This window comes from Nerophis ophidion, linkage group LG08 (assembly GCF_033978795.1).
Source record: "Nerophis ophidion isolate RoL-2023_Sa linkage group LG08, RoL_Noph_v1.0, whole genome shotgun sequence".
Classification (NCBI taxonomy): Eukaryota; Metazoa; Chordata; class Actinopteri; order Syngnathiformes; family Syngnathidae; genus Nerophis; species Nerophis ophidion.
The window spans coordinates 1,653,562-1,667,261 of NC_084618.1; the positions used below are offsets into that span (position 1 = coordinate 1,653,562).

Below are 13,700 nucleotides of genomic sequence, written 5' to 3' on the forward strand. Positions count from 1 at the left end.
TCACCACCTGTCACATCACGCCCTGACATATTTGGACTTTTTGGGCGTTTTCCTGTGTGTAGCGTTTTAGTTGTTGTCCTGCGCTCCTATTTTGGTGTTGATTGTCATGTACGGATGTACTTTGTGGACGCCGTCTGCTCCACACGCTGTAAGTCTTTGCTGTCGTCCAGCATTCTGTTTTTGTTAACTTTTCAGCCAGTTCAGTTTTTAGTTTGGTTTTGCTTCGCCACCCTTAAAGTCCTACTGAAAGCCACTACTCGCGACCACGCAGTCTGATAGTTTATATATCAATGATGTAATCTTATCATTGCAACACAAGCCAATACGGCCGGGTTAACTTACTAAAGTGAAATTTTAAATTTTGCGCCGAAAAATCCTGCTGAAAACATCTCGGTATGATGCGCGTGACGTCATGGATTGTAGAGGACATTTTGTGCCAGCACCGTGCCCAGCTATTAAGTCGTCTGTTTTCATCGCAAAGTTCCACAGTGTTGGTTAATCTTTTGCAATTTGTTCAATGGACAATGGAGACATCAAAGAAGAAAGCTGTAGGTGGGAAGCGATTTGCCTTTAGCAACACAAACACAGCCGGTGTTTCATTGTTTACATTCCCGAAAGAGGACAGTCAAGCTTTACTATGGAACAGAGATGTCCAGCAAACACGGTTGGATTGGACCACACACACAAAGTACAGTGTATTATGCAGCGATCATTTCATTAAAAAAATACAATTACCATACTGTATTCTGAAGGCGATCTATGTCGTGTGCTACTCCAGCATCAATATCAGCAGCGTCCTCCTGACCGTCACCGTCGAGGTTCAAAGCGGTATGGCTCTACTCCTTGTTGCAGTTGGGCCTGGCTGAGTGGTCCTGCCACCCCCATGGCTGCCACGGCGCCCCGTACAGGATCTTCCCTCTCTAGTTCTTTTTTTTTTCTAGTCCTTCACTCTCGCTTTCCTCATCCACGAATCTTTCATCTTCGCTCAAATTAATGGGGAAATCGTTGCTTTCTCGGTCCGAATCGCTCTCGCTGCTGGTGGCCATGATTGTAAACAATGTTCAGATGTGAGGAGCTCCACAACCCGTGACGTCACGCGCACATCGTCTGCTACTTCCGCTACAGGCAAGGCTTTTTTATTAGCCACCAAAAGTTGCGAATTTTATCATCGATGTTCTCTACTAAATCCTTTCAGCAAAAATATGGCAATAATAATAATAATAATAATGGATTAGACCTATATTGCTAATCGCGAAATGATGAAGTATGACACATAGAACGGACCTGCTATCCCCGTTTGAATAAGAAAATCGCATTTCAGTAGGCCTTCAATGCCTTTTGTTTATATTTGGTTTAAGCATTGGATACCTTTTTTTTTTGCCTGCACGCTGCCTCCCGCTGTTGTCGGCATAATGTGATCACGACAAACCATCTACAGAGCAATTAGCTACTTGCATCCACCTACTGACATGGAAGAGTATTACACGGTTACTCTGCTGAGCTCTTGACAGCACGGACATTTACTGGTGTGCAAAAAATATTTTTAACCCAATTAGGTGAAATGACATCATTTCCCACAGCACGCCAAACAATATCTCACGGTACACTAGTGCAGTGGTTCTCAACCTTTTTTCAGTCATGTACCACCTGTGAACATTTTTTTAATTCAGAGCAAAGCATTTTTGGTTGAAAAAAAAGAGATAAAGAAGTAAAATACAGCACTATGTCATCAGTTTCTGATTTATTAAATTGTAAAACAGTGCAAAATATTGCTCATTTGTAGTGGTCTTTCTTCAACTATTTGTAAAAATATATATAAAAAAAACTAAAAACCTTTTGTTGAAAAATAAACAAGTGATTCTATTACAAATGCAGATTTCTCCACATAGAAGTAATCATCAACTTAAAGTGATGTCTTTGGGGATTGTAATAGAGATCCATCTGGATTCATCAACTTACTTATAAACATTTCTTCACAAAAAAATCTTTAACATCAATATTTATGGAACATGTCCACAAAAATCCATCTGTCAACACTGAATATTGCATTGTTGCATTTCTTTTCACAGTTTATGACCTTACATTCATATTTTGTTGAAGTATTACTCAACAAATATATTTATAAAGGGTTTTTTGAAATGTTGCTAATTTTAGAATATTTAAAAAAATCTCATGTACCCCTTGGCATACCTTCAAGTACCCCCAGGGGTACGCTTATCCAAATTTGAGAACCACTGCACTAGTGTGCCGCGGCACAGTGGTTGAAAAAGACTGGGCTGTGGGACGACCCACACGCTATCAAGTCTTTATTTTATCTGCTGCAAAAAAAGCAGCGTTTGTGATGCAGGAGACCTCTATCTGCAGCCTATAAACAAGTCCATGAACGCCTCATGAAAAGCTTATTTGGTGTTATAAGCAACTGAGCTGATACTTTCCACGGGTTTCCACACTTTTAGACTACAGACTCTTTAGACTGGAGCAGCAGTTACTTTACTCAGACCTGGGGAATTATTTTGACTAAGGGGAGGGGGGCCACATTTAGAGAAAAAATGTGTCTGGGGGCTTGATTTTGATCTGATTTTTAGGGACACTAATGCAAAACCTCACAATAATGCTAAAAACGTTATGACTGACCGTCTTAAAAACGGAATGGAATTAACTTTTTTTTTTACTGAATGAAACACTCAGAATGTACATGAAAATAAAAAATGAACACTATTAACTATGAACGATAAAACACTGAATATTGACAACATATGAACGTCACACCCCCTCTGCATCCACATATTTTACTATCAAGCAAAATGCAACAAAAATGCAGCAAACAGCGAAAGGTAAAAAACCACATAAAATCTGATACATTTGATATATCACTAAGTTTTAGAACTTTGTTGTAAAAAATCTCCTTCCGCGTCTGTCCCTGACACCCACATTTTAAGATGACATTCTGTGGAAACGCTGCCCACCCACACTGCTTGGTGCCTGGTCTGAGCTGCTGGGACTTAGATGACCATAGTAACTAAATAGCTGACCATAGTAACTAATTAGATGACCATAGTAACTAATTAGATGACCATAGTAACTAATTAGATGACCATAGTAACTACATAGATGACCATAGTAACTAATTAGATCACCATAGTAACTAATTAGATGACCATAGTAACTAATTAGATCACCATAGTAACTAATTAGATGACCATAGTAACTAATTAGATGACCATAGTAACTAATTAGATGACCATAGTAAGTAATTAGATGACCATAGTAACTAATTAGATGACCATAGTAACTAATTAGATGACCATAGTAACTAATTAGATGACCATAGTAACTACATAGATGACCATAGTAACTAATTAGATCACCATAGTAACTAATTAGATGACCATAGTAACTAATTAGATCACCATAGTAACTAATTAGATGACCATAGTAACTAATTAGATGACCATAGTAAGTAATTAGATGACCATAGTAACTAATTAGATGACCATAGTAACTAATTAGATGACCATAGTAAGTAATTAGATGACCATAGTAACTAATTAGATCACCATAGTAACTAATTAGATGACCATAGTAATTAGATGACCATAGTAACTAATTAGATGGCCATAGTAACTAGATGACCATAGTAAGTAATTAGATGACCATAGTAACTAATTAGATGACCATAGTAACTAATTAGATGACCATAGTAACTAATTACATCACCATAGTAAGTAATTAGATCACCATAGTAACTAATTAGATGACCATAGTAACTAGATGACCATAGTAAGTAATTAGATGACCATAGTAACTAATTAGATGGCCATAGTAACTAGATGACCATAGTAAGTAATTAGATGACCATAGTAACTAAATAGATGACCATAGTAACTAATTAGATGACCATAGTAACTAATTAGATGACCATAGTAACTAATTACATCACCATAGTAAGTAATTAGATCACCATAGTAAGTAATTAGATGACCATAGTAACTAAATAGATGACCATAGTAACTAATTAGATGGCCATAGTAACTAGATGACCATAGTAACTAATTAGATGACCATAGTAAGTAATTAGATGACCATAGTAACTAATTAGATGACCATAGTAACTAATTAGATGACCATAGTAACTAATTAGATGACCATAGTAACTAATTAGATGACCATAGTAACTAAATAGATGACCATAGTAACTAGTTTATTTTGCAAAAGTGCAGATTCCAAGCATTGAAATACTTAGTGTAGTTGAAGACTTGCGGTCATTATAAAAGATGAGTACACATCATGAAGGCAGCTTCACTTTACGTCTTAAAGAACTAAAAAAAATTATTTGGGAATGTCTGGCAGGCCAGATTTAAAAGCCTAACGACCGCATTTGGCCCCCAGGCCTTTATTTGCCCAAGTCTGTTCTAAACTACAGGGTCCGCCAAAAACCAATCAGTTTCTTCAGCAGAGGTCCGTATGGGATGCAGCGGTACTCAGTTGTAATACACTTTTCCACCACTTGTGGCAGTAATGAACATATCAAACAAACAGAAGGAAGTCTTGAGCGCAAGTCATAGAAAAGTTTCTTAAGCGCAAAAATGAGAGATGTCCGATAATGGCTTTCGTGCCAATATCTGATATTGTCCAACTCAACCAATACCGACATATACAGTGGTGGAATGAACACATTACTATGCCTCATTTTGTTGTGACTCCCCGCTGGATGCATTAAACAATGTAACAAGGTTTTTCTAAATAAATCAACTCAACTTATGGAGAAAAAAAAATGCCAACATGAAACTGCCATATTTATTATTGAAGTCACAAAGTGCCTCAAAACAGCAGCTTGGACTTTGGGACATGCTCTCCTTGAGAGAGCATGAGGAGGTTGACATGGGCGGTGTTGGGGGGGAGGGGTTTTAGGGTGGGGTAGCGAGGGTGTATATTGTAGCGTCCCGGAAGAGTTAGTGCTGCAAGGGGTTCTGGGTATTTGTTCTGTTGTCTTTATGTTGTGTTACGGTGCGGATGTTCTCCCGAAATGTGTTTGTCATTCTTGTTTGGTGTGGGTTCACAGTGCGGTGCATATTTGTAACAGTGTTCAAGTTGTTTATACAGCCACCCTCAGTGTGACCTGTATGGCTGTTGACCAAGTATGTCTTGCATTCACTTGTGTGTGTGAAAATCCGTAGATATTACGGGGCGGTATAGCTTGGCTGGTAGAGTGGCCGTGTCAGCAACTTGAGGGTTCCAGGTTCGATCCCCACTTCCGCCATCCTAGTCACTGATGTTGTGTCCTTGGGCAAGACACTTTACCTACCTGTTCCCAGTGCCACCCCCTTTGGTTTAAATGTAGATTAGATATTGGGCTTTACTATGTAAAAGCGGTTTGAGTCACTAAAGAAAAGCGCTACATAAATATAATCCACTAATTCACTTATGTGACTGGGCCGGCACGAAAAGGCAGTGCCTTTAAGGTTTATTGGCACTCTGTACTTCTCCCTACGTCCGTGTACAGAGTAGCGTTTTAAAAAGTCATAAATTTTACTTTTGGAAACCGATACCAATAATTTCCGATATTACATTTTAAAGCATTTATCAGCCGATAATATCGTCAGTCCGACATTATCGGACATCTCTAGCAAAAATGATGACTTAAGTGGTAAATCTGTATTTTTATTGACACTTTAAGAAACATATATATTGTTTATTGCCATCATATTTCAGTCAACATGTATCTCTTATGTGTGACTGCCATCATTATGCAGTCTACATCTATTTCTTATGTGTGACTGCCATCTACTGGTCACACTTATCATTCAACCATCTACCAAATTAAATAGCTTCGAGGTCGGTAAGCACAACCAAAATGATTCAGTACATTAGGCGCAGCGAGCTACAGGACTCACTGTCGAGTTTTGAGGGGGGACAAAAGGATTTTAAGTGCGCCTTATAGTCCAGAAAATACGGTATACTGTTTATTATTATATATATATTCATATATGTTTGTCAGTTATTTATGAATCCCTTCTCCCGACCTAATTTTTTAGCCCAATTTTTTGCGGCCCCCCAAGTCAAAAAGTTTGGACACCCCTGATTTTCCCAATTAAAAAATATATATATAATTGACTGCACTAATGAGTTTTTTTTTATATTTTATTTTGACAACATATGGCGGGGCAACAAAACTCAAAGTGCGGGCTGTAAATGGCTCCCGGGCCACACTTATGAAACCCCTTATCTATATTACATTGTTATACACACTAAACTTCCCATTGTCCTAATTAGAAAAATGTAACATTGAAATACATGGAAACGAACAAACTGTCGGTACCTTTTGGAACACGTTGCAATAATTCTAAAGCCTTAGTGGCCACATGCGTGTACAGCACCTTTTAGCTCTTACTTTCCAAAATTGTGTACACTACTGAATTGGGGTCTTACGGCCACTTATGTGGACACTTATACTGCCATCTGGTGGTGTTAGAAGAGTACAACATGGAATGGAATTTGGGGAAAAAAAAGTGTAAAAATAAAAATTAGCACGTCACTAAACATGAAGTACACGCTTGTGTACTTATGGACTAAGTACATCATATCAAAATGTGATTCTTAGTTTGTATTCTAATTAAGGTCCAATAAGCCCAAATAGCAAAGAGCAATACAAATAATCATGTAAACAAACAGCTTGGGCCTAAAGAGGTTTAAACAAGCAATGTTCCGCCATATGACTTGTTGAACAGGTTTGAGACGGATAAACCAATGCACAGGGAGTATTGCTGCACTCCAGTTGAGTTCATCTTTGCCCAGCACACATACCACTGGGTGAGCTAGTGTGTGTTTGGCTTGGCAGGGTGTGTGCAGCAGCTGCAGACATTAAACTGGACATACAAAGTCTCTTCCAAAGTGTTTTTGGCCGAAAAAAAAACAACAACACTTCAGCCTGGGAACACAAAGTTCTGTGATACTAAAGCGGCATTGGAGAAGGAGGAGGAGGGTAAATTTAGCACATGAATACCCGCCACTCCTTCCCCTCGCCCCATTGGCTGACATTATATGCCCACTCGGCGAAACTCAACTCCTCCTGCATCGTGTGTCTTTTGTGCAGATACGTGGCGCTGTGCATGCTGATGAGCAGCCAGATGTGAACCGCACAGCAAGGAGGTATTTATATTTGGAAAAAGAAAAAAGAGTGAGGACAGGTGAGGACAAAGGTGAGCCAAAACAGGTTCACATGGTGTTTGAGATCTCACACTAAAGTAGCTTTAGGTTACTTCTCATTCTCCCCCTCCATTTTTCTGCATTCTTCTGCATCTGTGGTTATCACTACGTATATGTATTGTTGCATTTCAACAACTGTATTGTTGATAATAGAGGTCAATTATTGGTATTGTTCATTATCAATAGTGATATTTTTATTGGTATTTGTATTGCTTCATTTGTAGTGTAATAAAGCTCATTGTCATTAGGGACCGAATGTCCCTTTGGGACAGAGGACCCTTTTGTATTTCTAATGTTTTATTATTATTATACCGCCGCCTCTTTGAGCTGTAATTTGACCCCCTTAACATGCTTCAGAACTCACCAAATTTAACACACACATCAGGACTGGCAAGAATTGCGATCTAATCAAAAAACCAAAACCCAAAACTAGGAAAAAACAGACAAAACTGCTTGTAACTTCGGGTAGGAATGTCGTAGAGACATGAAACAAAAACCTCTATGAAGGTCTGACTTAGACCTAGATTTCATTCACTGACCTCCTTCAGCAAAAATCAACAGGAAGTTGGCAAAAACCCCTTTAAAATAAAAGTTTCCTAAAAAAAAATTAATTTTTGCCTTTTTGAGCTGGAATTTGACCCCCTTAAAATGCTTCAAAACTCACCAAACGGGACACACACATCAGGACTGGCGAAAATTGCGATTTAATAAAACAACCAAACCCCAAAACTCAGAATTGCGCTCTAGCGCCCCCTAGGAATAAAACACAGACAAAACTCCTCCTAGGAAGAAAACACAGACACAACTGCTTGTAACTTCGGGTAGGAATGTCAGAGAGACATGAAACAAAACCCTCTATGTAGGTCTCACTTAGACCTACATTTCATTCATTTACATCCTTCAGCAAAAATCAACAGGAAGTTGGCAATTACCCCTTCAAAACAAAAATGTTGTAAAAACCTGTCACCTTTTTTCAAACATTATCTCCTCTGAGCACGTTTGTTGTGTCAGCTTCTAACTCGCACAGGAAAGAGATTGAACCCTTCTGATTAAAGTTTTCTAACTGCTCTGGTTTTGATTTTACAAGCTTTCAAAGAACTTCAGCGCTGATGGTGCTGCGCTGCTGCCGTCTCAAGATGGCCGCTTAAAAGCAGGAAGCACCAGCATGACCACACAATACAGAGAAGGTAGGTACTGTGCGGGTAAAGATATGTTGACTGGGTGAAAGAAGGAGGCGCCAGTTTGACTCCAGGATACAGAGAAGGTAGGTAATGTGCAGGTAAAGATATGTTGTCTGGGTGATGGCAGGAAGCACCGACGTGTACGGGTGAAAGAAAGAAGCACCAGTGTGACCCCAGGATGCAAGGAAGGTAGGTAATGTGCAGGTAAAGATATGTTGAATGGGTAAAGGCAGGAAACACCAGCAAAAGTCGGTCCCGTCCATCGCTGCTTGCAGCTGTAATTTTGTTATTATTACTATATATTTTTAGCTTATGTTTTTTTACGGAATTCAAATATATACTTTTTATTTGCAGTTTCAGACCTAAATTTTTTCCCAGATTAATTTTTTAGCCTGAAATTTGTTTGAGGGGCGTGTCATCAACTGAGAGGGGCATGACATAATTACAGACAGCTTCAAAAAAATGGATAGGGGGTGTGGTCTATCATGTTACCTTCAGGTAATGTAGGAAATCAATCGATTAGACACTTTTTTTAAGTAGGCGACACCAATGTTTAATGTTTATGCACTGAAACCACCCTCAAATATTAAATTTGCATGGAGATAGCAAAAGGGACAAGCGGTAGAAAATGGATGGATGGATAAATGGATAAATTGTGCGAAATGTTTGTACTTTGGAAAAAAAAAACTCTGCTGCCTCTAAGGTTTATTGGCGCTTTGTACTTCTCTCTACGTTTTAAAAAGTCATAAATGTTACTTTTTGAAACCGATACCGATAATTTCAGATATTATAAGCATTTATCGGCCGACAACATCTCTAATTTTAAGTGCGCCTTATTGCCCGAAAAAATTTGGTAAATACAATAACACAGTGCTAAAATAAATTATTAATACATACAATCCATCCATCCATGTTTTACCGTTTGTCCCTTTTGGGGTCGGTCTCAGCTGCATTCGGGTGGAAAGCGGGGTGCACCCTGGACAAGTCGCCACCTCATCGCAGGACCATAAATAGAATGAAATATGTTTCTTAAATAAACAGCCAATAAAATAAAAGTGCAAATGAAAAACAGCTTCACCACTTTAGTCATATTTTTTGCACTTAAGACATTTTTTTCATGACTGCAGCCCCAGACGTCTTCTTTTTGTCTGATATTGTCATTACTGCCACAAGTGGTGGAAAAGTGTATTACAACCCAAAAAGGGTTAAAGAACCCCAAGTTTACAGTCGGTTGTACTGGGAGTAGGCGAGTCCCACCTGTAGCGTGAGCACGCTTCTGTCTCTTTGTCCTCCAGGTGAAACTCCGCCCAGGGGTCCGGCATGGCTTTGGCTTTTTTCACCGCATTTTTCCACGTCTCCTGTCATGACAAGCACATGGAGTTAAAGGCGGCTACAATGCGCGCACGTTGTGAGAGGGTGACTTTTGTGACCGTGTGAAGAGGAAGCACAAAGAAAGGAAGGAAGGATGATGTAAATAATCTTGAAACAATCTTTTCAGAACACAAGTTAGCTCGGGGAGGAGGCCAAGAACGCCCCCTGAAAATAGCTGTCTCTGCAAGCGGGGGGAGTCGTCTATCATGTCAGGAACGACTCCAAATCCTCGCCGCGTAACCCAACTCCTCGCCACGTCTCCCTCGTACACAAACGTCGCCCACTTTTGCAAATCCTTTTCAACCCATTTTCATGTTGAATATGCTACAAAGACAACATATTTCATGTTCAAACTCATAGACTTTTTTTTTTTTTTGCAAATAATCATTAACTTTAGAATTTGATGCCAGCAACACGTGACAAAGAAGTCGGGAAAGGTGGCGATAAATACTGATAAAGTTGAGGAATGCTCATCAAACACTTATTTGGAACATCCCACAGGTGTGCAGGCTAATTGGGAACAGGTGGGTGCCATGATTGGCTATAAAAACAGCTTCCCAAAAAATGCTCAGTCTTTCACAAGAAAGGATGGGGCGAGGTACACCCCTTTGTCCACAACTGCGTGAGCAAATAGTCAAACAACCTTTCTCAAAGTGACATTGCAAGAAATTTAGGGATTTCAACATCTACGCTCCATAATATCACCAAAAGGTTCAGAGAATCTGGAGAAATCACTCCACGTAAGCGGCATGGCCGGAAACCAACATTGAATGACCGTGACCTTCCATCCCTCAGACGGCACTGTATCAAAAACCGACATCAACTATCTAATCTAAAGGATATCACCACATGGGCTCAGGAACACTTCAAAAAAACACTGTCACCAAATACAGTTTGTCGCTACATCTGTAAGTGCAAGTTAAAGCTCTACTATCCAAAGTGAAAGCCATTTATCAACAACATCCAAAAACGGTGCCGGTTTCTCTTGACCCCAGATCATCTAAGATGGACTGATGCAAACTGGAAAAGTGTTCTGTGGTCTGACGAGTTCACATTTCAAATTGTTTTTGGAAATATTCGACATCGTGTCATCCGGACCAAAGGGGAAGTGAACCATCCAGACTGTTATGGACACAAAGTGTAAAAGCCAGCATGTGTGATGGTATGGGGGTGCATTAGTGCCCAAGGCATGGGTAACTTACACATCTGTGAAGGCACCATTAATGCTGAAAGGTACATACAGCTTTTGGAACAACATATGCTGCTATCTAAGCGCCGTCTTTTTCATGGACGCCCCTGCTTATTTCAGCAAGACAATGCCAAGCCACATCCAGCATGTGTTACAACAGCGTGGCTTCGTAAAAAAAAGAGTGCGGGTACTTTCCTGGCTGGCCTGCAGTCCAGACCTGTCTCCAATGGAAAATGTGTGACGCATTATGAAGCGTAAAATAGGACAGCGGAGACCCCGGACTGTTGAAGGACTGAAGCTCTACATAAAACAAGAATGGGAAAGAATTCCACTTTCAAAGCTTCAACAATTAGTTTCCTCAGTTCCCAAACGTTTATTGAGTGTTGTTAAAACAAAAGGTGATGTAACACAGTGGTGAACATGCCCTTTCCCAACTACTTTGGCACGTGCTACAGCCATGAAATTCTAAGTTAATTATTATTTGCAAAAAAAAAAAAAAGTTTGTGAGTTTGAACATCAAATATCTTGTCTTTGTAGTGCATTCAATTAAAAATGGGTTGAAAAGGATTTGCAAATCATTGTATTCTGTTTATCTACATCTAACACAATTTCCCAACTCAAATGGAAACGGGGTTTGTAGGTAGAAGATGCAGATGAAAAGATGTGATAGTCCAAAGTGAAGAGACAGGTCAGGTGGAGGAAAGAGAGTGAGATTGTTTAAAAAAGGTGGAACATACCCGTGCACTCTCTGACAAAACCTTGTACGAACCTTCCGTCACATTGTCTGCGTCACTCTAAGAGGCGGAGAAAAGGCAGCTTTTCATCACACCTGCAAAAGCGGGAGCGGGACAACCGTGCAATGGAGACCTGCAAGCGAGGCCCACCTTGTAGGAGAAGCCACTTTTGGGGAAGGAGTCGGAGAGCTGGCGGTTGTTGACCATGTTCTGCATGTACTGGCAGATCTCCCTGGTGGGGTCGTCCAGGATGGAGCAGATGAAGTCGTCGTCGTCCTCTTCCTCGTCTGTGGTGAGGGACGTCAGACGCTGTGCGATCGGCGGCCGGGTGGCGCTCCCCTCCTCCTCCATGCTGAACATCAGGTCGTCCTCCATCGTGTCCACCGTGGATCCTAAAAAGACCAGACATCTTATGAGCAGTGTTTGGTTCAGAATTAGGCTAAAAATGCTATTGATCCAAAAAACAAACACATAAAAAGTGGATCAAAAGAGCAAACAGTTGAAATGTAACGATAAAAAGTTGCAATGTTGACTCTAATAACACAAAGCTGCCATGCAAGCTGTTTTTTTAAAACTATCATTGATAAAAAAAAATAAAAATCAATGTCATGAATTATTGACCTATTTAAAGCTCCAATTACTTCACATCAAATATATTTTTTTTGCACATTTTGTGTTTGCAATATAAAAAACTAAGTTTCCTTTGACAAAAAGTACATAAAAAAAACATGAAAAAAATAATAAAAACTTACAATTGACGATGTGGAGGGAGATGCGGCCAGCGCGCCTGCAGGAGCAAAGGTCATCGCCTCTGTCTATGGTGTTGAGGACGAGCACCATCGGATAGGAGCGTGTATGGGCTGACGGCGAGACACAGCTGGTGGGTGTGGGGGGGGGGTACATTAGCAGGAAACTGTCAAAACGGGAAACCCGATATAGCACGGTGGAGAGGGAGTGCATCCCCATCCGGTGGGCGGTCGGTGCCCTCCGGTACTGCCAGCTGTGTCTCGCCGCTGGCCACATCTCCCTCCACAGACGCATATAATAATACAAAAAAAATTTAATTAAATTAAAAAAATAGATGTATGAACTTTTTGATCCCCACAATTTGTGGGATTTTTTTCCCCCAAAACTGTAAATCCCATACATTCATTTTCTACCGCATTTTCCCTTCCGCGGGCATTGCTCCAAAAAAATAATAATGAATCAAAATCAATGTCTTTATGAATTATTGATCTATCTAAAGGCCTACTGAAACCCACTACTACTGATAGTTTATATATATCGCAGATATGTTATATTTTACATTGCTATAGCTAGTCTATTTATACCTGCATTGTCCTTTCCATCCTTACACTTTCCATCATTGTAACAGAGCTACTGTGTTGAACAATTTCCCTTGTGGATCATTAAAGTTTGTCAAAGTCTAAGTCCAGGTCTAAGTCTACTATATCAATTATGAAATCTTAACATTGCAACACATGACAATATGGCCTTTTTAGTTGACTAAATTACAATTTTAAATTTCCCGCGGAGTTTCTTAGCACAGCAATATCTGCGGCTAAAAGTTGTCTCTTTTCATCGCGCGATTAAATAGTATTCTGGACATCTGTGTTGCTGAATCTTTTGCAATTTGTTCAATGAATAATGGAGAAGTAGAAAGATGGAGTTGGTAAGCTTTAGCCTTTAGCCACACAAACACACGGTGATTCCTTGTTTAAAATTCCCCGAGGTGAAGCTTTACTATGGATCGGAGCGGTCAAGCGAACATGGTTCCCGACCAATTGTCAACCGGCAGGTTTCGGTGAGAAAATTGTGGTAAAAAGTCGCCTCTTACCGGAGATCTGTGGAGTTTGCGCCGTCCGTGTATCTGCCGTCGACTTCCCTCAGACATTGGCGTCAAGACACCCGTGGACACACCCCTCCGACTATCAGGTACTATTTAATCCCACTAAAACACTAGCAAAACAATAGAAGGATAAAGGATTTCCCAGAATTATCCTAGTAAATGTGTCTAAA

At 40.0% G+C, this 13,700-nt stretch overlaps 1 protein-coding gene across 3 annotated transcripts in view; it reads right to left on the minus strand.

Moving 5' to 3' along the window:
• Window positions 1–13,700, minus strand: part of LOC133557180 (eukaryotic elongation factor 2 kinase-like) — a 50,680-nt gene that overhangs the window by 29,646 nt on the left and 7,334 nt on the right. For 2 of the 3 annotated variants that reach the window (XM_061907446.1, XM_061907444.1), the window contains exons 2-4: window positions 11,832–12,073; window positions 11,685–11,741; window positions 9,645–9,745 (exon numbers count right to left, since the gene is read on the minus strand). In XM_061907446.1, coding sequence (XP_061763430.1) covers window positions 9,645–9,745; window positions 11,685–11,741; window positions 11,832–12,056 — 383 coding nt within the window. In that variant the 5' untranslated portion in view covers window positions 12,057–12,073. The remainder of the gene's footprint in view (window positions 1–9,644; window positions 9,746–11,684; window positions 11,742–11,831; window positions 12,074–13,700) is intronic. The other variant, XM_061907445.1, reaches the window with a different exon arrangement.